General features: G+C 41.6%; 1 protein-coding gene across 1 annotated transcript in view; it reads left to right on the forward strand.

Annotated features, from left to right (window-relative positions):
- The window catches only part of TFCP2L1 (transcription factor CP2 like 1), a gene marked incomplete at both ends in the record, with an annotated part of 31,377 nt that extends 11,652 nt beyond the window's left edge, over positions 1-19,725 (forward strand). The window contains 13 exons of the mRNA XM_084289181.1: positions 6,930-7,006; positions 8,603-8,708; positions 8,989-9,095; positions 9,687-9,839; positions 11,005-11,115; positions 12,860-12,951; positions 14,062-14,110; positions 14,207-14,300; positions 15,158-15,248; positions 15,924-16,024; positions 17,002-17,144; positions 19,221-19,272; positions 19,688-19,725. Coding sequence (XP_084145307.1) covers positions 6,930-7,006; positions 8,603-8,708; positions 8,989-9,095; positions 9,687-9,839; positions 11,005-11,115; positions 12,860-12,951; positions 14,062-14,110; positions 14,207-14,300; positions 15,158-15,248; positions 15,924-16,024; positions 17,002-17,144; positions 19,221-19,272; positions 19,688-19,725 — 1,214 coding nt within the window. The remainder of the gene's footprint in view (positions 1-6,929; positions 7,007-8,602; positions 8,709-8,988; positions 9,096-9,686; positions 9,840-11,004; positions 11,116-12,859; positions 12,952-14,061; positions 14,111-14,206; positions 14,301-15,157; positions 15,249-15,923; positions 16,025-17,001; positions 17,145-19,220; positions 19,273-19,687) is intronic.
- Between the last annotated feature and the right edge of the window lie 3,928 nt (positions 19,726-23,653).

Here is a 23,653-nt window from a genome sequence, read left to right on the forward strand (position 1 = left end):
AGTAATGTATACATGACACCTTGTTTCTAAAGAGGCTGGAAAAAAATACCCTTTTTCCTCTTTGCTTCATACCAAGCATTTATGTTTCTGAAACTGTACAGCACGCATTTGAGCAGTAAGCTTTCTCTTGTCCTGGCTTGGTGTCCCATTTATGACATGTGCCACAGGTGCAGCCTGCTTTGATGGGGCATTTGTCAATCACATCCTCTCCCCCACTGCGCAGTAGGCACAATGAGAAGCCAGGTACTGTGGGACTTCCTTTCTGCTGCACCTTTCTCTACCTTACTGCAGAAATGTGGTGGAGGAAGTGACTTACCTGAGGGCTGGAGGGGGTCAGGAGTTGTACTCAGCTCTTCTGCATCCCTCTTCTGCACCCTCACCTGAGACCATTCTTCTTAGTTATCTGGGACTCAGGTAAATATTACACACAAAGCTAGTCTTGCAGAGCTATAAAACCTGTTGTCCAAATTGACTCAGAACAGGTTGAAACCAGAAAAAGCCTGCCTTTTTTACTTACACAGAGGGGGATGGGGATTTCTGAGCTGGACAGATGTGACCCAGATAGTCCCGGGTGTTTCAAGTACATGCTAGAGAAGTTGAAATACAGGAAGAAATTATGTTCACAACACAGATTTTTTTTTCCATTTTCTCTCAGAAGTTTGTCTGTCATTCCTTCACCAATTAATAAGTATTAAAAATCTCAACATGTACCATGGCTTTGATTAGGTGGGGTGAGTTGCCAAGCTCCAGCAAAGTAGGTGAGGTCTGTGCAAGAGAAGACCAAGCACACACAATGAATTTAGAAACTCGGAGTGTTTCTGTGTTCATTGTCTGGTTTTGCGTCCTTGATTCAAGTTAGACTAGTCTTGGAGGAATTAAATATACATCCCGCTCTTTGGAAACCACTCTAAATGAAGAGTGTTTCTTCTAATGCCTGTTAGCTATGAAGTGTCACCACTGTAAAATGGACCATCTTCAAAAGTCTGGGAAGACGAGGGCTCAGCCAAATGTTCATATAGTAAACGAGCACTGAAGTTTTCCTCCAGCAAACTCGGCTCTGAGGCATGTGTTGGGCTTTCCCACAAGAAAGAGGCACAGAAAGAGAAAAGAAGGGGACGAAGAACCCCCCCACACACACCCGAGCTGGGGGTAGATTGTAAAAGGAGAACCCCAGGAAAAGGCATGATGGCAGTGCAGCTCTGTGGTGTGGTATTGGAACCAGAAGCGTTGTTGGACTGGGCTGTTACGTTGCTCTAGTGGCAATGGCAAGTAGGGCAAGTCTCTTTGGTGTTGGACTCGCACGGGTACTGAAACACAGTGGGGCCCCGGTAGCTTTGCTGCAAAGAGGAATGAGCAGGAGGCAGGTGAAGGGATGGGTCAGACTGCAAATACTAAAGCAGGGCATATATGTACTGTGATTTTTTTATAGCCCCAGTTCAGATGGAGATCATGCAAAAGAGGAGTTTGTGAGCATTGGTCTGACTGGGCAGCTTGATACGGATACAAACTGGACACTGGATACCAGAAACTGGGGAGTTGTGGCCAGGAAAAGGCTCGCTGTCTTCACCCTGCTCCAGCCCTGGGCCCTTATAACTGCCTGCTGCTGAAGATGAGATGCGGGACAAGATGGGTCTGGTGTGTCAGGATGACTCTTATGTTCCTTTTGCTTTGCCTGGCCCACAGTTGGTCCTCCTCTGCAGGATTTCCATGCTCCTAGCATAGCGGGAGCTTTCAGGGTGGCCTATTGTGTAGCTGCTGAATTCACAATATCCTCTGGATAAACATCTCCTAGAGCATCTTGTCAAAGGAGGCTGTAGCAACTGCAGAATATCCAACGCCATTTGTGGCCAGGGAAGGGAGGATTCTGGATTCTGCTGTTGTTCCTCGTGCTGAGTGTCCATACACGGGACACTTTGGCAAGTCTTAGGCTAAGTTTTATTTCTGCTTTTGTCAGGCTAAGAAGGTGTGGGCAATCAAGCACGCCAGCTCAGCCACTCTTGTCTTGTTTACTCTGTGGATTCATTAATCTTTCTTGTCAGAAGAATCTTTGTGTGTTCCCGATGCCCTGAATACTTGCATTTGGTTGTTTCAAAGGTGATCCTCCTACCTGCTGGATGTGCTTTGGTCTGGGAGGAGAAAAGCTTTTTTTTTTCCTTTTTTTTTTTTTTTTCCCTTTTCCTCCCCCCTCCTTCTGTGTGCTGTATTCAGCTGTCAGCATTCCTTTGCCTTTATCTGTGCACTGTTTAGGATGTCCATATAAAGTTGCTAAATGGAATTTTTATTGGTCAGCTTGGCTTAATAATCAAACAGTTTCCAGGCTGGTTCTGTCTAGTGCTGTGTGGATCCGTTCTGAGAAAGAGGACTCACAATTTCTTTTTTTTCCTGTCCACTGACTTTTGTCGCAGATACTGCTTAGTATAAGGTTAGGTTTTAATTAATTGCTGGAAAGACAAGCAGACTACTTGGCTAGGTTAAGTAAGGCTTGAGTCATACTGGTCTGGAACATCAGCTGCCTAATAGAAAATTAGTGTATCGTACTGATGTATTGTGCAGAAAACCGCAAAATGCATAGTGTAAGTGACTCTTGAAACGTAACACCAAAACACACAAAAAGAAAGCAGGATATTGTGGTTGTGTAGCAAATAATCATTGAACAAAATGTAACTTTTGAGCTTGAAATTAGGATAATCTTTTAAGGTCAGAAGCTGACCAGAGTCGCTGATGTCTGAAACTGTTATGTCTTGTACCTTTTGAGAATGTGAAAACATTCCTTTTTTCAACCAAATTATTTGTCAGCTGCAGCAAATTGTTGACTTTCAGTTCTTCCTAGACTAATTGGTCATACCTGCTTTTAATGTACATTAATTGCCAGACAATAGAAGTGAAGAAAATAAGCAGTGCATAGAATAAATAGTCTCTTTAGAATAGATACAATTGCTTTATGAATCACCAGGCAGGAACTCTGTGGACCTGGGTGGTTACTACTTTGCTGGATATTACTCGTGTTTGTGAAGCAGAGTTGCTCAAATCTAGCATAGGAGGTGATTGCATAAATTTGCTGTTGCTCAGGGACTGTCTGCTCAAAATACAAATTACACTGTATCATCACCCGCCCAGGTTTTTATTGGTGCCCCCAAAGCTTTCAGCGAAGCCAGGAGACAAATTGCATCTCAGGAATGTAATGTGGTTATCCAAATATTTATTACCATTCTGTTCCCTGCCTGAGGTAGGGAAGAAGGGTTGTGGCAAGCTCTGTGCGAGGCGCACCAGGTCGCGCAGGAAGGCAGGCAGGAGGCTGCTGTGGCATCATTTGTGCTGGGGATTTGCTTTCAAAACACCTTCTTCATTTCAGGTAGTGATAAAGACACCAATACCAGGCTTTAGGTGCCTGAGACCAGGTAGGTCACCAGCTCTGGGGCCATTGTGAATTCTTGGTGGCACAGCTATGGCCGGCCAGTGTTGAGAGCACAGAGGGTTTCGGCAGGTTGCTGGCCTTTAGCACTGGGCTTAAGATGAATGTTCAGCAGTATTGAATATCATGCTGGTAAAGGGGGACTGCTGTGAAACTGCCACCACTGCTCTCCATCACCACAGACATTTTCTTAGGGTTCTTCCTACCACATGAGCACAGTGGATACCAAACCCTCGTCGGCTGAGGACTGGCTGCTGCCCTGCTCAAGGTCAGACTGTTCAGTTGAATCATTGCAAAGTCTCAGTATCAGCACCTGACTTCAGCTTTACCACCAAGCTTTGACTTGGAAATATCTAGTCTAACCTGTATTAATGAATGAGGCAGATGGAAAAATTCAGCATAGGGGAACTCACCATGTTTTGAGCTTAGCCAGCTGCAGTCTGGAACTGAAGACAAAAAGATGGGGTTTTAGTCACGCTAGCATCCATTTTTCTTTACAGATTTAGATACTGAAGTAACAATGATTTAGTTTGTGCAGACTGTCAGCCTGTGCTTGTTAGGGCTGGAGAGTCAGTAGTGCAGGATTCATGGATGATCTGTGTACCAGAGCCTTGGGCAACTTCTGTTCAGCTTTCTTCAGGTTAGGTCACTGTTGTTCCATTGATTTTGCAAAGCAATCTTGTTCTCCAGAATCCAAGCACTGATTCTTTAGTGTTTTTTTTTTTTTTTTTTTTTTTTTTTTTTTTTTTTTCCCTTCCCTGCAGTTGTTACAGTTTTAGGACTGGCATTGTACTTTACCATTTCAAGAGTTTTGCTGGTAGCAATGGGGCGGAAACATAGGCTTTGGAAGGTTTGGAAAGTGCTTTTAATGAAAAAATCCCAAACAGCTTAGTGTTATGAATTACAGGTAACATTAGCCATGAAGCAATGAATTTGCTGGGATAATTTATAGGGAGAATGAGCTTTTCAAAATCAATACTGGAACATTTTTATACGAAGGAAGTATGAGGAATTAGGACCAAATTCTCACTCAGAGTTCTACAGAGTGAAATAAACTGTTTAAAGTTCAGCTGGGAGCTGTGTTGTTTTGATAACGGTCCTGTGTTGTAACCGGAGTTGAACATTGGGATGCTAAAGGGAAAGCAGTTAGCATGAAATACCATTCTGAATGAGGCTTTTCATGGTGTAAACTGAGTTCCAGGGCTTACATCAGATGACCCATATATCTTTCATCAAAGCATTTTACTTCCTATTTGGCTTTCCATTCAATATTAACTCTGTCTCCACAACAGTTTCTTTCTTACCAGTGGGCAGAATCTGTTTCTAACTTATTCCAAGCAGAACTACTCCTGTCAGAATGAGATGTGTGGTGCTTGTTGTTCGCTGGGTTGCAGAATTGCTCCCGTCCCATGTGAGTGCTTGGAAGATGCACGCTGAGGAGTTTCTGAATGCTCGATGCTAGTTTGAAGGGAATATGGTCGATGTTTTCATGCTGATTATTTTCTTCTGTCTCCTAGGAACTTCAAGTAAGCAAATCAGGTTGCCCAAAGAGTAGGAGTATAGCAGAGCATCAACTTGTCCCAAAAAACTGCTAAGTCCTGAGATGCTTACTGAATGACTGGAAGTGCTTGTGGCTCTAGCATTGCCTGCCTCTGCAGCGCAGTTCATGGCATTTCTCTGTCCTTTTACACCATCTGAGTACAGTCATAGATGTATTCTACTGTCTCTTGGAAGCTCATGGTCTTGAATCCTAAACTAATTTTCTGTAATGTTTAATTAGCCTGATGTTTGCTTGGGAGCAAATTGCAAGTGCAAGAGATTCTTGGCTGTGTAAATCCATTTAGGCAATGAACTGTATCACTGATTTTGTGAACCTGAGCCTGATCTTTTTACGTTAATACAGTAGTATTGATTTTGTGGGTAGATAATGTACTTCTCTCTTAAAATTGCCAAGTGAATAATAACCTCTATCAGAGGGAATATCAGAGAGTTTCTTGAGTTAGTGTAGAAGACCTCAATTTCAGCGCTATGGTTTACAGCATCCACTTCTGTTGTTCAGCAGTCTTGAAAGGGAGGTCACTTTCTACTTTGGTTTACTTATGTGTGAAGAGATGGGTTAAGATCTGTGTGCGTTTCCAGTGCTTAATTTGGCACTTCATATGGTTTATTCTTTCCTCCACATCCCCTAAGCTGCGTGCTGGATTCAAGGGTCATTTCCTGTTTGCAGAACTCCTATTGACATCAGTAGGAGTGTTGTGCAAACATTTGAGGCTCCAACATAGCCCCTCTTGTCCTCCAACCCCCCGCCCCAGCCGGCCGAGTATGCACATGTATCTCTGTACTCTAGTGATACGGTCACTCACACGAGCACCCAGAAGAAGGGAACCTGACTGAAATGCAGTGCCCTGTTGATACATCAGCTGCCAAAAGTCTTTTATTTCTAGATCCAGGTTCAGAAATGTAGCATTTTTGTCTGCTGATAGCAACTACTCAATGGGAGATACATCTGCTTTGCAGTTTTCTGCAGGGCCAGTTTGGAGGAGATGCTGGTTGACCGAGAAGATCCAAACTGATTGCCCTCTTGGTGCCTGCCTTGTTGTACCTGTGCATTTTTTTCAGTAAATGGGGGGATAGCAAGATGAACAAGAAAAGCTATCCTAACTATTAAGTATATATATGCTTTGTTAATCCTAATGTTCCTGTCCTGCCTCTGTACCAGCTGTGGGTTTATTGTATAGTTGGTGCTACTCAATGAGTTTTTGGGCTGTCTTAGCCATTTGTGCCTAAGGTTTTGGGACAGCAATCTCCTTTGTCTGCTGTCAGCCTTGATACTTGATGATGCTTCACAAACCAGTTAGCCGAATTCTACTGAACAGACTAAAAGCGTTACGCTGAGGGGTGGTGGTGGTGGGGTGCCTGAGTCTGAATCCCTTCCAGTGGTCAGGATTGGTCCTTGTACATACTGTCAGATCCATTACTGCTCCACACATCTGAAGGAGTATTTGTGCAGTGGGCAGCCACACCTAAGGCCTGGTATTGCTGGTTCACTGGAACACCTCGCAGACCTGACTGCGCTCTGAAGAAGGCGAGATTTGGCCCACGTTGCAATCCTTTGCAGAACAGTGCCTGGACCTGTTGTGCAGCAGCTCTTCACCCAACCTTTGCTGCAGTAGAAGGGGCGGATGAAGGCAGTGCTGTTAAAGCTGTGTGGCACGGGGTGGGGGGAAGGCCTTGAACACCTCAGTGACGTTGTGGAGGGTGACCAGAAGGCCGAGCAGCCCTTGGAGACAGCCTGCGATTGCCTAACTGAGTGCTTTTAGCAGCCAAAAGACAAACCTTCCCCTCAGATTTCTGCTGTGCTTTATTGCCTACTCAATTACTGGGGCAAATGCATTATGTTACCAAAAATGATCTTTCCCTGATCAGACGTATGCTTTATTAGCCACGTAAATGCCAGCATGACTCTCTCATTGCTACAACATATTAAACACCTTGGAAATGTTTCCTTAAACTCTAGGTCAGTCTTATGAAATCCGTCTACTTGAGAATAGGAAATTGGGAGAGTTTCAAGATTTAAACACAAAATATGTAAAGGTAAGGAGAAATATAGATTTCTTTTCTTCCTGCTACTACATACAGCCTCTAATGAAGGGGGCCTGACCTTGCTCACACTGAGGCAATGGAAGATACTTGGCCATTGTTTTTAATGGGAGCAGGGTTGATGGAGTTACTCTGAGTGCTGGAGTTCCATGGGACTCTGCAGCTTGGCTTTACAGGGCTTCAAGGGAATCCTTGTTCTGTTTGTGATCCTGACCCCAGAGTTTCACTGTGAATATTGGGTTCGGGGGAATCCCAAAGTTCAGAGGTGAACATGGTCAAAACTGCTGAGAGGCAGGCTTGTCTCCCTTCTTAACCCGAGCAACACGCCTGTGTTGTTACGTGTCATGCGGAGGACCCTGGTGTTTACATTGCTCTGCCACACAGGTTCTGCATAGCTCCAGTTTACTTCAGTAATAGACATGATTTTGAACATATAGAACTTGGTTGTTTCAGTTCAAATTCAAAAACTTGGATCCAGATCTTGTTTCTGGATCCAGCCTTCAGGCCTTCCTCTACCAAATTCTTGGCTGTTCTGCCATAGGATTTCTTTTGAGACGTTGGGACTTAATTGCAACATTTGGATTCCAATCTGGACTTCAACTTTTGCCCAAGTTTAGGCACATTTGGCTTTTGCCCATTTCAGGAAGCATAAAGATTTAGATTCTGATTTTGCAGGCATTCCTACTGTGGCTTGCTTGCTTTGGAGCTAGGGTTTTATTTGGGCCTTCTCGGGTTCACTGGCAAAAATTGCTCATTCGTTTGATACGGAAGTCCCCAGTAGGAGCAGGGAATTGAGAAACCAGGAGATAAGGGGTTATTAACTCATGCAGGATTTATTAATTAGGGATACTTCGGACTTGTCTGCCATGGGGATTACCTTTATTCCAGCCATTTGTCTCCAGTTATTGACATGGCTGCAACATTGCAGGCCAGAGATGCAAGGTTCCCCTGTTACAGTAGCTTTTCTATTCTATACTTAACTACAAGTTTTCCATCTTGCTATCCATGCTTTTACTGAAATAAACACAAGTTAAAGGCAAATTCAGTGTCAATGGCTGATGGTTAATGGCTGGAATCAAGTTTAATTCCCACTGACAAGGTGTCTGGGCATGTCAGCTCCACCAGTGCAGGGACAGGTGAGCTGGCTTTCACATTTTCTGATCAGAGTGGGATATACTGGGATTGGGGCATGGTACAGATACATTAAATACAGTCACTCCCCCCCATGTGAGCTGTTTTGGGTGTGGAAGCAATATAGTGATGTTTACCTGGCATGACACCTAAGATTAGGTGGACATTGCTATAGTGCTTCCAGACCAAATCCCAGAAAGCTGTACAGGGCTATGTTATGACGTATAAATGTGCCCTGTGAAGGGGAAAGTGTGCTGATGTCGTGCTTCAGGGGTCCCTTAGGAATTTGAGAAACATGGTGATGGGTCTCTAGGGGAAACCTCTGCTTCCCTCTTGAATGGGGGTCAGAAACATGTAGGAGGAACAGATCAGCTTTTTCTCCTACACTGGAAAGCCAAAGTCATCTCAAGAGAAGGGCTTCTAGGTCACATTGTTCACCTTGTCATCTTTTCTTAACAGAGTATAATTCGTGTAGTATTCCATGATCGACGCCTGCAGTACACAGAGCATCAGCAGCTGGAGGGCTGGAGGTGGAGTCGGCCTGGGGACCGCATCCTTGATATAGGTGAGACTATTTCATTATGGCTCTTGTGTAGTGTTTGGAAGTGAGGTGCTGCATGGTGTATGGTGTGTTTATTTATTTATTTTTTTATCCTCTTCTCTTAGAAAAATCTGTATATCCTTGAGAGGAAAGGAGATCTAGGACTATAGGTCCTAGATATACCATTTCATTCAAACAGATATCATTGGTGGCTTGGCTTTTCACATGCTTCTTGTAATTGTACGGAAATGCTTTCTCTTCTTCAATTTAATATTTTTAAAATTTTAGGGGTTTTCTTCTACAGATATTCCGCTGTCAGTTGGCATCTTGGATCCCAGGGCCAGCCCCACACAGCTGAACACTGTTGAATTTCTGTGGGATCCATCAAAGAGAGCCTCAGCATTCATTCAGGTAAGAGAAAAGTGATATTCCTATGGTAAATACAAAGGTGAGGTATCTTATAAAGACCTGAAGAGAGAGATGGCACGTGAAGAAGAGGAAAAAATCAGTTATGTATAACTAGTTTATACGACACTTGCTAGTTACTTACTTGCTAGTTTTGAAGCAATATCTGCTCTATCTGGGTTATTAAAAAAAAAAAAAAAAAGTACCCCCCCACCCCAAGCACATTGATGTTGCTTTCTAAGCATGAGTTTTGTCTGGAGGAAACCATTCACAACCTTTTAGTTTTGCTTGCTTTCCTTGTTCATGAGTGTTTCTTGTTCCAAATGCCAACTATGTGTTTTTAATCTGTGTGTGGGATTTACTTAAGTCAGAGGATGCTTTTCCTGATGTCCTATTTCTCTGTAGGCTTCTTGTTCTTCTAATTGTTTTGTCTTGGGGAACAGAAGTGAAAATATTTTGAACTCTTCTGACTCTTTTAGTTTCTAGGGAGGAGCTAAAACCTCATGTTAAGGCACACTGCAAATACAGGGAGTCTAAACTCAGTTTTGCACAGCTTCAAACAGTCTCCAGAGATAAGCCCAGCTTTTGTTTTGCCAGGTACATTGTATCAGCACAGAATTTACTCCACGGAAACATGGAGGAGAGAAGGGGGTTCCTTTCCGGGTGCAAATCGACACCTTTAAGCAGAATGAAAATGGTGAATACACAGAACACTTGCACTCCGCAAGCTGCCAGATCAAGGTGTTCAAGGTATGAAGTAGTTTTGGCTTTATCATCAACTAGATGAAGACACAAGAACATGCACAGTCTGTAAATTGTGTAGGAGTGGTGCTAATTGCAGAATAAAAGAACAAAGGCTTTTAACTGGATATGCTTAAAATCTTAAACAGGCCTCTTGTACACAACGCAGCATAACCTCAGAACTACACAGCAATTCTAGTTACATTCAAATGACCCAAGAGCCACACTGAGACTGATGCCAGTCCACTGTACCTTGAACAGTATACAAACGCTGAGATCTGGGCTGTTTCGATGTCTTAATAATGAGGAAAAAAACCCACCCAACAACTCAAGCCTTGACTGGTTGGAATGAAAACCCATTGGATAGGTGTCACTGCAAAAATTAAATTTCTCTGTGATGTAGACAAGTAGTGTCAAGAAGGCAGTGCCCTTCACTGGCTTGTGTCCTGAAGGTGATGTTGTGTTATAAACCATACAAAAAAACCTATATGGTCCACTTTCTCAGGAATATATGGGATACTGGTTTAAGTCATTTTAAGTTAACTTATTACAATGATGATATTCAGGGTATCTACTGTGTTTCATTGTGTCTAGGCAATCAAGACAGCATGGGCATCTCCAGTTTCTTTGATTGAATCCTCCATGAACAGTGTGAACATAACTGGAGATCTTAAATAACCTTTGCTTGTTGCTGCAGAATTCCTGGGGGAGAGAAAGATGATTCTGTCCATCTCCAAAGCTTCTAATGTGGGTGTGGCAGACCTGGAGCAACTTAAGCCTACAAAAACCTTGTTGTTATTGTCTTGAAGGATCTGCCGCTCCAATTCTTGCTCCTGTGAGCAGTGTCTTTCCTGTTCCAGGAGAGAGGGTGCAAATACCAGTTGAAGTATATAATTCAGTATGCTCGTGGTCTGAAATCTGTTGGTACCAAATCTCAGGATTGTGGTCAGCCTCGTTTGGAATTGCAGTAGGCATTAACGGGAGGTGATATAGAAACAGTAGAGATGTTAGATTATTTTTTTGTCTGGAAAATGTAGATCTGGTCTTGCCTCATATGTAGAGTCCCCATAAATCTTAAGGAGTCTTCTGTGAACAGATCAGAAAAAATTGGTTGGCTTCTGTCTCCAAACTTGTAATACTTGGCATAAGGGAAAGCTTGTGCTTGTGCTTATAGCCTAAAGGAGCAGACAGAAAACAGAAGACTGACAGGGAAAAAATGGAGAAGAAGACCACCCAAGAGAAGGAGAAGTATCAGCCTTCCTATGAGACAACTATTCTCACAGAGGTAAAATATTTTAGACATATGTTGTACTACTTCAGCATATTGGGAAACAGATTTCAGAGCAAATGCAGTCTAACTGCTAACTATCCTTGGAGATTCTTGTAGAGACTCAAATGCCAAGATCTGACTGAAATCGAGAGCTTAGTGAAATTATAACGTGTCTGTCATTGTTGAAGTTTATAAAAGCTTCCAAAATTTCTTATGTTTCAGAGTATAAACCAGTCCTCAACAGCCTATGTTTAAAAGAAATGTTTTCTCTATCTTCTGCCATGCTCCTGGGCACTTGTCATGATACTTAGACACCAGTTGTATGAGGTATTTTCTTCAGAAATATTTGGCACAAGCTCATGTTGGAGATGGGGCAGTTCAACAGATGAATAGGCTGTCTGATTAAATTATCAATCTGTTTTTCTGTGATTGTGCCTTTGAGGCTACTATTACGGTAGCTCTCAGAATATTCTGGCTTGTACTCTAGGAATATCTGAATGTCTTATGTTCTGTGGATATGACTGTCATCTGGTACAGAGATGCATGTGTTTCTACACTCAGTCCCCTCATTGCTGAGATGTATGTATAAGCTCACCCCAGGCCATAGAATTGCTAAGCCAAACGGACTCAAGACAGTAGTTTAAAAGTGCCGTTCCATCTCCCTGTGGGAATGTTTTGTAGTTTGATTTATTTTTCATTTTTTTATTTTTGAAATGGCTTGTTGGACTTCTAAAAATGAGGATTTTTTTTTTCCTTAAAGTAAATCAACTTCCTATTTGTGAGATCCAGCTTGCCCCACTCAATTTTCCTTAAGGTGCCAGGAGTGACCAGTGTGTTTTCTAATTCAACGTGGTGATTGTTAACAAGGCTCTTGTATACACAGACCTAATTCTCCTGAGTTGGCAGATCCTAAACTCTTGCTATTAGCTCTGATACACTTTGACATATTGCACAGGGAGATGTGGGTTGCTAAAGAGTTAAATATTTGCTAGTGCTCTATGTGGAGATGATAAAACTCCAAAGCTACAGCTTGTCTTCTTTTTATCATTGCAAACAAGGATACTACAGAGCATTTTCTTGAGCTCTTGATGGCAGGGGCTTCCACAGGGCTAGATTTCTTCTACTGATTACAGTGGCATCAATTCACAACAAAGTCACAAATTCTAGCTAGTTGCTCTGGCTTGATACTACTGTGATGGAGTATGGAGTTTGACTTGTATTTGTGAAGGCTTTTAGTAGTTTCATGTCTGTTTTGTCTTAAATTTTCCCTATGTAATATCCATTTATAACTTGAGCTCCTCAACTAATAGCCAGAGGTTTTAACAGGCTGGTTCAAATTCTGCTTTTTCACTGGTATAAACCTGAAGCAATGCCACTGGAGCGTATTTGTCACTCTTGCCTGGATTTAATTAGGGATTCATAATTGAGACCAGTGGTATTTCTGTATCATTGCTGCCTTCAGTCTGAGTTGACTTACTGGCGTTGCTCTGACTTACAGCTGTGCACACTTTGGCCCAGTGTTATTTGGGGACAGGCTTTGTGAAATGGGAGAAATGTGGAATGCACAACTGGAATCAATCTGGCCCCCTGACAGCCTGCTTGGAGTGCAGCGTAGGATCCATGGCCCGTCTCCTCCTCCCAGCAGGAGTGATGAGCTGAAGTTAGTGGCGTGGCAACAGCATGAATGTGGTATGAGAGGAGAATCAAATCCTTTATTTCCAACCTCATGAAAGTATCCCCGCTGCCTTTCTTCCAACAGTGCTCTCCCTGGCCAGATGTGCCTTATCAAATGAACAATGCTCCATCTCCAAGCTACAACAGTTCTCCCAACAGCTTCAACCTTGGAGATGGGTATGTAACAAATAAAATGCTCTGTTTTTCCCGTTGATTCAGTAGCCCTTGTGTGTGTGTGTTTTGTGTATCCATGCATTTCATGTCCTGAAAGAGGTCAAGGACCAGTTAGCCTCTCAGTACCCTTCCTGGAAGGGGCAAGATATTTTCCGCAAAGGTTTTAAGACCTTACAGGCAGGAATTCCTTGTAGTGCAGAGGTCTGAATGTCCACTGATTATGTGGTGGCTGGGAGATGAGCATCAGAGAACCACATGGGCAATTCTGGCCATAAATTTGTTCTCCTACTTTTCTGTGGGGGTCAGGCAACATACTATGCCCTGTTCCAGCAATTCTCAGTATCTTCCAACAAGAGCATTTGAAGAGATGCTGAATGCTGAAAGCCTCTGAGTTGGTATTTCTCCCATCTTTTCTGACTTAAGATGGCTTGGGACAGTGTGCTGAATTCCCAATTGAATGGGCTTTAAAGAAGCTGTCTGGAGCAAAACAGTCAGGTTTCTAAGAAGCCATTCAAGAATGAAGGATAAGCAGGAGGCACATTTAATTCATTAATATTGCCATCATAAAGAAATAAATGAAATACCTAAGATCAGTCCCGTCAGTGTTTAGGGAGGGTCTATTAGAAATGTTGTGTAATAAACTACAGTTTAGTATGTTTAAAATAATACCAGGGCTGATTTAGAAGGTCCCTTATTATTCTGTTTTTGTGAAGAATCACTATTAGACAATGGATTTAGTTAGGGGATTTCTGGCTCAGAATGGTTGAGTTTAGCCACACTTGTAGGTCACAACTTGCTTGGTTAGATGGGGTCACATTAGTAAGTCAGCTGTATGGAAAATCTTGAATGAGGTCTGTAAACGGGGTTTTTCCTCAATGTTGAGCAGAAACTCAACTGAGCAACAAAAGCAGAGTTGTGGAGTTTTTGTTTGCTTGTTTTTTGTACTTGTCCAGATTTTGGAAATCTTTTAAAAAATCTGATGGAGAAAAAAATCAAATCAATATGTAACTTGTGACAGTTGAGTCAAATAGAGAAGGGGGAGGAGGATGGGCACTGAATGCAAAATTTAAAATAATGTTTTTTTCTCTTCCAACTTTATATAATTTTTTTTAGCAACAGTTCTCCAACCCACCAAGTGGAGCTCCTGCCTCCCAGCAATGATGTAAGTATTTGAGATCATGTTAATGTGGTGCTTTTCTTTTTTAGGACACTGGTGAACAGTTCATTTCAAGACCTTCTTATTCTTTTTGCAATGTAGCATCTCCTTCCTTCTGCTTCTATTCAAGATGCCCAGCAGTGGCTTCATCGTAATAGGTTCTCTCCATTCTGTAGACTCTTCTCAAGTTTTTCGGGTGAGTTTGAATGGTCCAATTATTTTGTTTTTATTCTCAATTGTAAGTGCAGCTCATGCTTCCTATCAATAGCATCTGCTGCTGGCCACTGTTGATGGGATCACTAGTCGGATCTGGTGTGGTTGTTACTTTGTTCTTAGGTTAGTTAGCATTTACCAAAACATGAATTGTAGAAATAAAGAAAATAAGTGAAGTTGGAAGGGACTTCTTGAGTTCATTAGCTTGAAACAAGTCCAATTAGCTCAGGTTGCATAGCGCCTTTTGCAGTTGTGTTCTGAGTATCTCCAACCATGATCTCTCTGGGTAACCTCTTCAAGTACTTGACAATGCTCACAATGAAAAGCTACTTCCTTTTACCTATTCAGTATTTGCCATCTTTCTCAACTTCTATTAGCTGTCTCCTGCCCTGTTACTGTGCACCTTCAAGAAGAGCCTGGCTCCAACTTTATTGTACCCTCCCATTAGTAGTTGTACACAGCATTAAGATGGTGGAAGAGAAGTATTTAAGATGTTGAAACTTTGAGGAACCTTTCTCTGACTTGCTTGTATTATGCTTAAATAACCTGGTGAACATGGCAGCAAAAGAAAATTGGGACATTTAGTAGTGGAGAGTGTGAAGTAGCTAGCTTGTTTCAGTATTGTCTAGAGTATCTTCCTATGGACCACTGCTCTTCTAGCACTCTATTTTACAATGATTCATTTGCAGTGTCACCTCTCTCAATTTGCAACCTCTCCAGGCAAGTCTGTCTGATTTAGCTTTGTGGATTCTCTCCCCCTCCCCTATCCTGCTTACCATACACAAAATTTGGAAGCTAAGATTTGCTTAACTTCTGAAAAAAAATATCTGAAATACGTAGGTGCTGACTTACTGAAGATGTCCAAAGAAGATTTTGTTCAAATCTGTGGGCCTGCTGATGGAATTCGGCTCTTTAATGCAATCAAAGGAAGGTTTGTACTTCTTCCTTCCTATTTTTCTTGTTATGGCAGCATCCCTTGATATTTTCAGTGTTAACATGAAGTTAATCCTAGAGCTGTAGCACTGAGACTTCCTTTTAACACTTCAGAGGGTCATCTTAAAGGCTGGAGATCACAACGGTATTCAAATCCAAGTGCAGATCAGAAATGCTGCCAAACTCACCTGAGTTAAAAATGAAGCAGCATAATGTGGATTTCCAGTGATTTATTTGCTACCAGATGATAGTTTCCATGTACCTCATATGTGACGCTGCCTACAGTACCTCATCTTGTATCTCCATCACAGGTAACAAACAGAACAACCCCGGAGTCTCAGATGACTGTAAAACTTAATTTAGATGGCAATAACATTGTAAATTCTCCAGCTGCTTAGAATTTAAATCAGTAAACGAGAGTATGATGAACTGCTTTGCAAATGTTGGATACTGTTTATTCTTATCTGGCCCTGAAGAGATTAAGGTGTTCTACAGTCTACCACCACCTCCCAGGGGGCTCTTAGTAGACCTCCCTAAGTCATTTAGTCACCAGCATCAAGAATTAGTTGGTTATTTATGCACAGCCTGAATGATTCCAGCTTTCATTGTTTGGTGGCTGACTATAACAATTTTAGATCTAAATAACTCACTACTGTCTTTTAATAATCTATAGAAATGTAAGGCCCAAGATGACAATTTATGTCTGTCAAGAACCAGAGCATAACAGGTCCCACCTCCACCAAAAACGAGAAAATGGAGATGGCAGTCTTTGCGGTAAGTTTTTATGTATAGGTTTTGTTAAGCACTTGTCTGAAAATATGCTTTCTTCCTGAGCTTCTGCATGGCACAGCTTGGTATTGTGTGTTTGGAGAGGTCATACTTATTCCTGTTCTGACACTGTTAGGTTAGTTAGCTTAGTTACAGGGCTACATTCACAAGCTATCCAAACAATGACATAACAAGGGCTCTGTTCTGTTCTTAACAATTACTGTAGCATTAAAAACTGCCATCCTATCCACAATTTGATTGTAGATATGGCTTGTTTGAAAGTGTTGTAGGAAATGGAAGGCTGGTATGTCTTAAAGTGGGGTTCTAATTCTTGGAATTTCAAAGCTTTTGAGGACTCACTGCTCTGAACTGTCTCTCATAACACGCTCCAGAAGTAGGATTACATGAGAATGAAGATCCTACTTAGTTCTGGCACATAGTTTTAACTAGACACAGTTTTTCTACCTGTCTGTTCCTACCATTTGGATCAGATTTAAAAAATATTGTCATCTACAGTTATCTGATTCGCTGAAGTCTTTAGTTTGTGCCTATGGTGTCAACGGGAAAGTATCTAATAAAATACTACTTTTGTGCAACATCTTATCATGGGTATTACTGCTTAATCAGAGCTACTTTAAAATGTCAAAATTTAAAAGTAGTAAAGTATATCATATAAGAATAATGACATCCTTATAAGGGATTATTATTTTTTGTACCCTATTATACGTTGTCATTAGTCCTTATGATTTCCTCTGGGCAAAACTGACATGGGTTCCATTTGCCTGCTGTACCCAAATGTTAGGTATTTGTCTACAAATCATCAAGTTGCTTAGTACCTGCTCTGAAGGTACTAAGCTTGCTTATCTACTGTCAAGATTTGAACCTTGATCTTAAACCCATACGGTTGTTGATACTGAGCATCTTGGTGTTACCTGTCATTACTATCCTATAATTACACTGTAATTCCTTTCAACTTGTTGCAGTATATCATGCAATTTTCTTGGAAGAATTGACCACCTTGGAATTAATTGAGAAGATTGCAAACTTGTACAGCATTTCTCCACAGCAGATAAATCGAATCTATCGGCAGGGACCCACAGGGATCCATGTATTAGTGAGCAATGAGGTAAGAAATAAAAGCAAACTAAAACAGTTGTCTGCATTCTTGAAGTTAGAATGACCTTTTAAAGTATGATATGAATTTTCAAGAAAATGTTGCAAGGTCACTAATCACAAACACTTGAAACAAATAATTTAAAGCATATCATTCATTCATAACATTAATTTTGGTGTGATTTTAAGATTTTTGCTTTGTAGAAGAGATTAAAAAAATAATTGATTGTTTCCTTTTCATTTTGGCTGCTTAAACAAATTCCAAAATGAAGAACTGAAGTGAGTTTCTTTAAAAATGAATAGGAAAGCTTTTTGAAGAAGGCAAGTTTGAAAATCTGTAGGGCAATTAGTCTTACATCTCAGCCAATGACTACAGCCACATAATGACTGACTGGCTACTGGGTCAGAGTTAGCACTGTGTAAATGCACACTATGATTTCATGGACCTCTGCTAGCTGTTTGTGTCCCATTATATGTTGGCTTAATTTAGTCCATTCCATTAACTTGTAGGTTAATAGTGAGTTGCCCTTCCTCTTTTTTCCCCCACTAAGTGACTTACTCATTCATGCACCAGAATCACTTAGGGAGCTTCCTATATAAGGAACATTGTTAAAACAAATGAAGCAGAGCATGGGTCTCAACTGGGGCCTAAATTGAAGTCTGTAATGCATATTCCTAAAGTCTCCTTGCTATTTCAGCCTGATTAAATCTGAAACATTAATGCTTTATGGATGTAAAGTGCTTGGAGGCAACTCTTGGTAGGGGAATTGCCTTAACCAGCTTGGGTATAAGGCTTTAACTATTTACTTAAGTCAATTATTAACAATGTCTATTGCTTTATTTTTGTGTGTGTGTTTTTTTTTTTCTTCTTGTTTTAGTAGCATAGTGGCAAGAGTGAGGCACTGTATGAATGTACTTCATGCATCATTAGACATGGACACATGGACTGGCCAGTCAAGTTTGATTTGCAGGAGCAGGGGGTGGCAAAAGAGAATAGGGAGATCAGTCTTGGTGAAAAGGGTGTTTGATGTGAGAACTTAGAGCTGGAAGAGCTCTACTGCATGTACTGAATGATGTTCAGTAGCTAGGAAAAGGGTTTTGCTTAAAGCTGGATTTTCTGGGCTGATCATAGGTTCTGGTCACCTTCCCTCTGAAGTTAGGTGTCCACTCTCTGCTGTAGCTGTAGGAGACAGCTCCAGAAGGTAATTCACTTCCTCTCTTCCACACAGCTGCTCTAGGATGGGATGAAGCATTAACTGTGGATGAAGCTTAAGTGAATGGTTCAGCTTGGTTCTGAAGTTAGATGAGTCTTTTAGTTAGGGGCCTCACTAGATCCTGCAAATGTTCTGAATAGCTAGTTTCTCACCAATAACTCAGATAGCTTTAGATACTAATCTTACCATGATCTGCCTCGTCTCTTAGCAGTTTCATTAAAATGCCTGTGCTTCAACACAGTACAAATGGGTAAATGTAGATGCATGCACAGCATCTCTAGTACTCTCTGGTCAAAATAACCAGGTGGACACTTCTGAAATGACATTGTTAGCAACATTCCTTTATTCAACAAGGCGTTCATTCCTCAGGGCTGACCATCTCTACGTATTATCCCAGATGCTAATATAAAAGCAGCTGAGCTTCATGGTTCTGCTGAATGTGTGTGTATAATACGTGGATATGTGTGTGTATTACTATTTCTAGATTTTAGGAGAGGGTCTGTGTTTATCCAGCCTAAAATGGAATAGTGCCATTCAAGTCAATTAAGAGCATAATCTGTAATCAGGTAGCTAGAGTGTTGTAAGAACTTGTAGGATCGAGAGTTGCAAAGAGGATGGGTAAAATGCTGAACAAGCCAGATCAGTTCCAGGCAAGCACTTCAGTGTAAGTTTCTCTTAAGCACATTAGTAGCTGTAAGAACCCTAATTAATCATTCATATACTTTTAATGATCTATGGGCAGGGTTACTGAGAACTATGTAGGACTAGACACCAGAATTTGATAACTTTTCTTTAAAGGCAATACTGACACTGAAAGAATCTTGAATTAAATTGCTAAAAACATTTTGTGTTGGCTTTTTTCTTCTACCCTTCAGATGGTGCAGAACTTCCAAGATGAATCTTGTTTTGTTATCAGCACATTAAAAGGTAAGCATTGCTGCTCCTACTACATGTTTCTAAAGATATTTTTCTCCTTTCAATGGGACTAAACTTTATCACAAACTCAGTGCTGGTATCCCGAAGAGGAAACTAATCCAATTTGATGTAAGTCAAGAAGATGCATCAAATTACTGATTGATCTGTGTTTTCTTCTGTTACACTGTTATAAAACTTAAATAATTACTCAAATACCACTGACATAAATGAGCAGAAGGCCTTCTGGTAAAATGATAAAAGGTTACAATGTTGTATCTTTCTGTAAATGTTTTGACATCTGATTGTCATGAATGGGTTGTGGAACACGAGTGCAAACTAGTGAAAACTACCTAAGAAAGCCTGGAGTTGTTTGTTTGTGTTGTTTTCTAAAAGCAATGAAAAAATGTTTTGCGTTTCTTTATTACAGCTGAAAGCAATGATGGCTACCACATCATTTTAAAATGACCGTGCTGCACAGAAAGACTTTAACAGCCTAACGTTTAGTGCCTCACTGAGATTGCTACAACCTAGACTGGAAACATGAAGAACCTTCTGGATAAAATGCTCCTATGAACTCAGAATTACCAAACAGCTTAAAGAAAAACTTGCTTTTACAGATATACATTTTTTTCTTTGAAGCTGGAGTTAAGAACATCCTCAAAGCTTGTACATGTTTCTTCCTTCCTCCCTTCCTCTCCAGTCTTAAAAATTGTTGAGGTTTCTGCTTACTGCTTAGAAACATCTGCCTTGTACTAAAGGGAAATGAAAGATAAACAAAAACCAATTCTCTAGACCCCTCATGGTTGGATGAATTGTTTTATTTACAGTTCTGAGTGTTTCTTGCTTTCAACACACACCCCATTGCTGATGGACATAGGCTCCCTGTGGCTCCTCTTTTACTCTTTGAGGTGGAGGGCTTAGGGCTAAATCCAGGAGCAGATTGAGCAACGCAGACGATGGATTTGGTGCCCAGTCCCCATCCACAGTGTCAACCCTGGAAGCCTGCAATTAGCTGCTTCCCATTTGTAGATGTGCTTGAAGTCCCAAGACCTTAGTCTGACCTGACAGAGCTTCTTTAATGCTTATCCAACAGAACAATTTTTGCAGGGTTCAAGGGAGGACAGGCAACCTGAAGCAAGCAGTTCAGTACTGTATTGTATCTTTAGCTTTAGAGTAGTCTCCTTGCATAGAGTATAAGAGGGTTTTCGGAGGAAATGTTTTAAACATTGAAAGCCATAGAGCTCATGACAAATTCATATTGCAGATTTATTCTACTCTATAAAGTGTTAATTAACTGCTGTCTTTACTGTAACTGGGAATTAGGTTTTATGATCTTGGTGAGTAACAGCAGGCGAAAATCATTAAAGTAAGTAAAACTGAGTTTAGATTGAGCCCAGGTAATGGATCATCTTAGTTGCTGCTTCTTATATTCTTGCTGTTTCACTCTGGACTCCTGTTTCAAATAGCCTCAACTACAGTTAACCCCCACACCCCTCCCCTGGTCTCTTGGGATGCCATCCAGGCTCCATGAAGCTGAAAAAGTGGTTTTCGCTGATGTCAAAGGCAAACTGGATCACACCCTTCTTGCATGGATGGATGATTTTGGCAGCTAATTAATGAGGCTGTCTCCCAAACTGAATGGCTATCTAGCATCAAATTCTTCTGCTTGAACATTTCATTTCTCCCTGAATTAAGACAGAAAGCTGAAATACCAACATTTTCCTGGAATGGAAATTTTCAAAAAAAAAAAAAAAAAAAGAGAAATTGTCAGTTGGAAAACGCTGAATAAAACGTTCTAGCGTTTTGGAATGGAAACGTTTAATTAAATCCATTTGACCCTTAAAGCAGCATCAGTTTTAGCTACTGTCGCAGACCTCAGAAATTACCATTAAAGTGCCTTGTGCGCCATGTCTCCCCTGGGGCCGAGCTCCTTGGCTGGATGTCAGATCCCATGGTGCACTTACCGCGGGTTAGTCAAAGGGGGAGTGCGTCATGAAGGCTGGAGGGGTGCCCAGGAGCCCAGCCTTCTGGGAAAGGGGGATGTGCAGAACGTGAATTAGAGCTCCCAGCTGACACCGGAGGAATTCGGACAGACGTGGACTGATAATTTTTCTGACAAAAACGATGTGCTTCAAGTTTTCCCAACAGAAATAAAGAGCAAAGTACAGAGAAAAGCATTTTTTTCCACTAAAAGCATGAACTTTTGTGCAAACCCCCCGCTACCAAAAGAAAAGCAACAAAAAAAAAAAGAAAAAAAAAAAGCACCCACCATTTTTTTTTAAACCAAAAATAATACTAGAATAGAAAAACTGTGTTACAATGGGAAAACCTGCAGCCAACTCATCTAATTGACTAACATTGCATACTTAGGCATGATCTTGCACAACTGGCTGTCCCGGATGCTCCATGAATCATAGCAGTTATCCAAAAGAGACTTTCAGGGTTTGGGACATGGCAGTTTCCACCCTGTGAAGTGAAGGAGCTTGAGGCTGCTTGGTTGAGGATCAGGTTGTGTAGGTGAGAAAAGTTGTGATTAGCCTCTTGGAGTGAGGTGGTGCCAAACAGAGAGGCTGGGAGTAGCTTTGGGGGAAGAAATGCCTTTTTGGAAGATGGGAAATGCCATCTTTCTGAGGAAGATGAGGCCGCATGAAACTTGACCATGCCTTGAAGTGAAAGTGCCACTGAAGGAGAGCTTGTGACTGACCAAAACCTTTATTTCTGGTCAAACACTGGAACCAGGCTTCCTATAGATGTAGTTGATGCCCCATGCCTGTCAGTGTTCAAAAGACTTTTGGACAATGCCCTCACTAATACGCTTTAACTTTTGGTTAGCCTTGAAGTGGTCAGGAACTCGGACCTGATGATCTTTGAATGTTGTTTCCAGCTGAACCATGCTGTTCTCACACCCAGACTGAGTTGTTCTTGCTGCCCTTTGTGGCACTTAGGAACTTTGTAAGCCCCGAGGCATGTCATGGTGGAAGGCAGGCTCCTTCCCTGCAGCCACCCTCTCAGCTCAAAACTCCCCAAAAGATGGGAGGACAAGCTTCACTTCCTCCTGCAGCTACTTGCCACCAAGTACTGCAGGCACTGCTGAGCTACATCCGTGTTTCCCTCGTGTCCCTTTTGTGTCGCTGCACTCTGAGGAAAACTAAGTACATCAATGACAGAAGTTAAGGTTATTGGCCTAGGCTGAATGATGTCGCAGAGGTTTATTCTGTCTGAGAGGCAGCTGTGTCACCCCCTGGCTCTGCGGCCTGTGTCAGGGGGCAGTGGGGAGTCCCCTGGCCCCAGTTGTGGCCTCACAGCTATAGTTACCTTCCAAAATGTTTGTGAATAGGTGGGGCCTACATGCCACTGTGTGCCAGGAGCTGCTGGCTGTCTGGTTTCTGTTGTAGAAGATGCTTTGGAAGATGTACATTGGCTACGCTTTTTCATGTAATTTTGTAATATTGGCCCGGTACTGCTTATCTGGCATTGCTGCTGTTGTCATGCAACTGAGAGAGGTGGATCTGGCTTGATGAGAGGGATTTAAATTGGGGTTGCCAGATAGAGTGTAGTCAGTACCTGATCCACTCACACGTGATAGCCCTGCAATTCAGGGGGCACAGCAATAGATAAACACAGCACTGCAAAGGAAGGATAGAGGCAGCTTTGCTGTCGTGGTTAAGGACTAAGAACCATGTGCTTATTTTTACAAAGTATAACTTGTTCTTGGTTATTTTAGAAACAAATCTTGCCCATAAAGAAGTATATGCAGAAGTCCTAATGCTATTTCTGTAACACTTGCTTGATTAATTTTGAACAAAAATAACTCTGTTAGGGCTTTGTTATATTTAGATTTTAAAAATTGAGTAATTTTATATTGATATAAGGATGAATCTGACAGTATATCTTGCTCTTCTTTCTATGTTGTAAGAAGGTATACCAGAGTAAACAATCATGTAGATTATAAATATTGTTCTACTAGGTGGGCTCTACAGTTTTTATCTATGTTAGCTTGTTTGTTGAGCTGTATAACTGTAATGTGTATGTAAGGCTAACACCTACTTGACAAAGTAGTTCTAGTCCTTGTTGAACCTCTGTAGTCCCAACAGAAATTTGGAGGCTCATGCTGAAGTAGCATACGTACCCATGGACATCTAGACACCAGCTAGTTGGGTGTCTGGATGAATGATGAGTTACTTCCACTTGTCTCTGGGTGTTCAAAAAACACATTGCACCCTTTGCCCCTGTTTTGCATGATGCTGTGTAACCAACAGGTTGTTGTATGTGGGCAAACTGACCGTGAACCGTTGTGGCTGAGGAGTGCTTGTGGTGGCACTGGTCAGAGCAATGTTAGTGTGAGACTGGGCTGCAGACAAACCTCCCTCTCTGCCTCCCAAAGCACAAAAGC

The sequence above is a fragment of the Netta rufina genome (assembly GCF_964035555.1).
Source record: "Netta rufina genome assembly, chromosome: 6".
Lineage (NCBI taxonomy): Eukaryota > Metazoa > Chordata > Aves > Anseriformes > Anatidae > Netta > Netta rufina.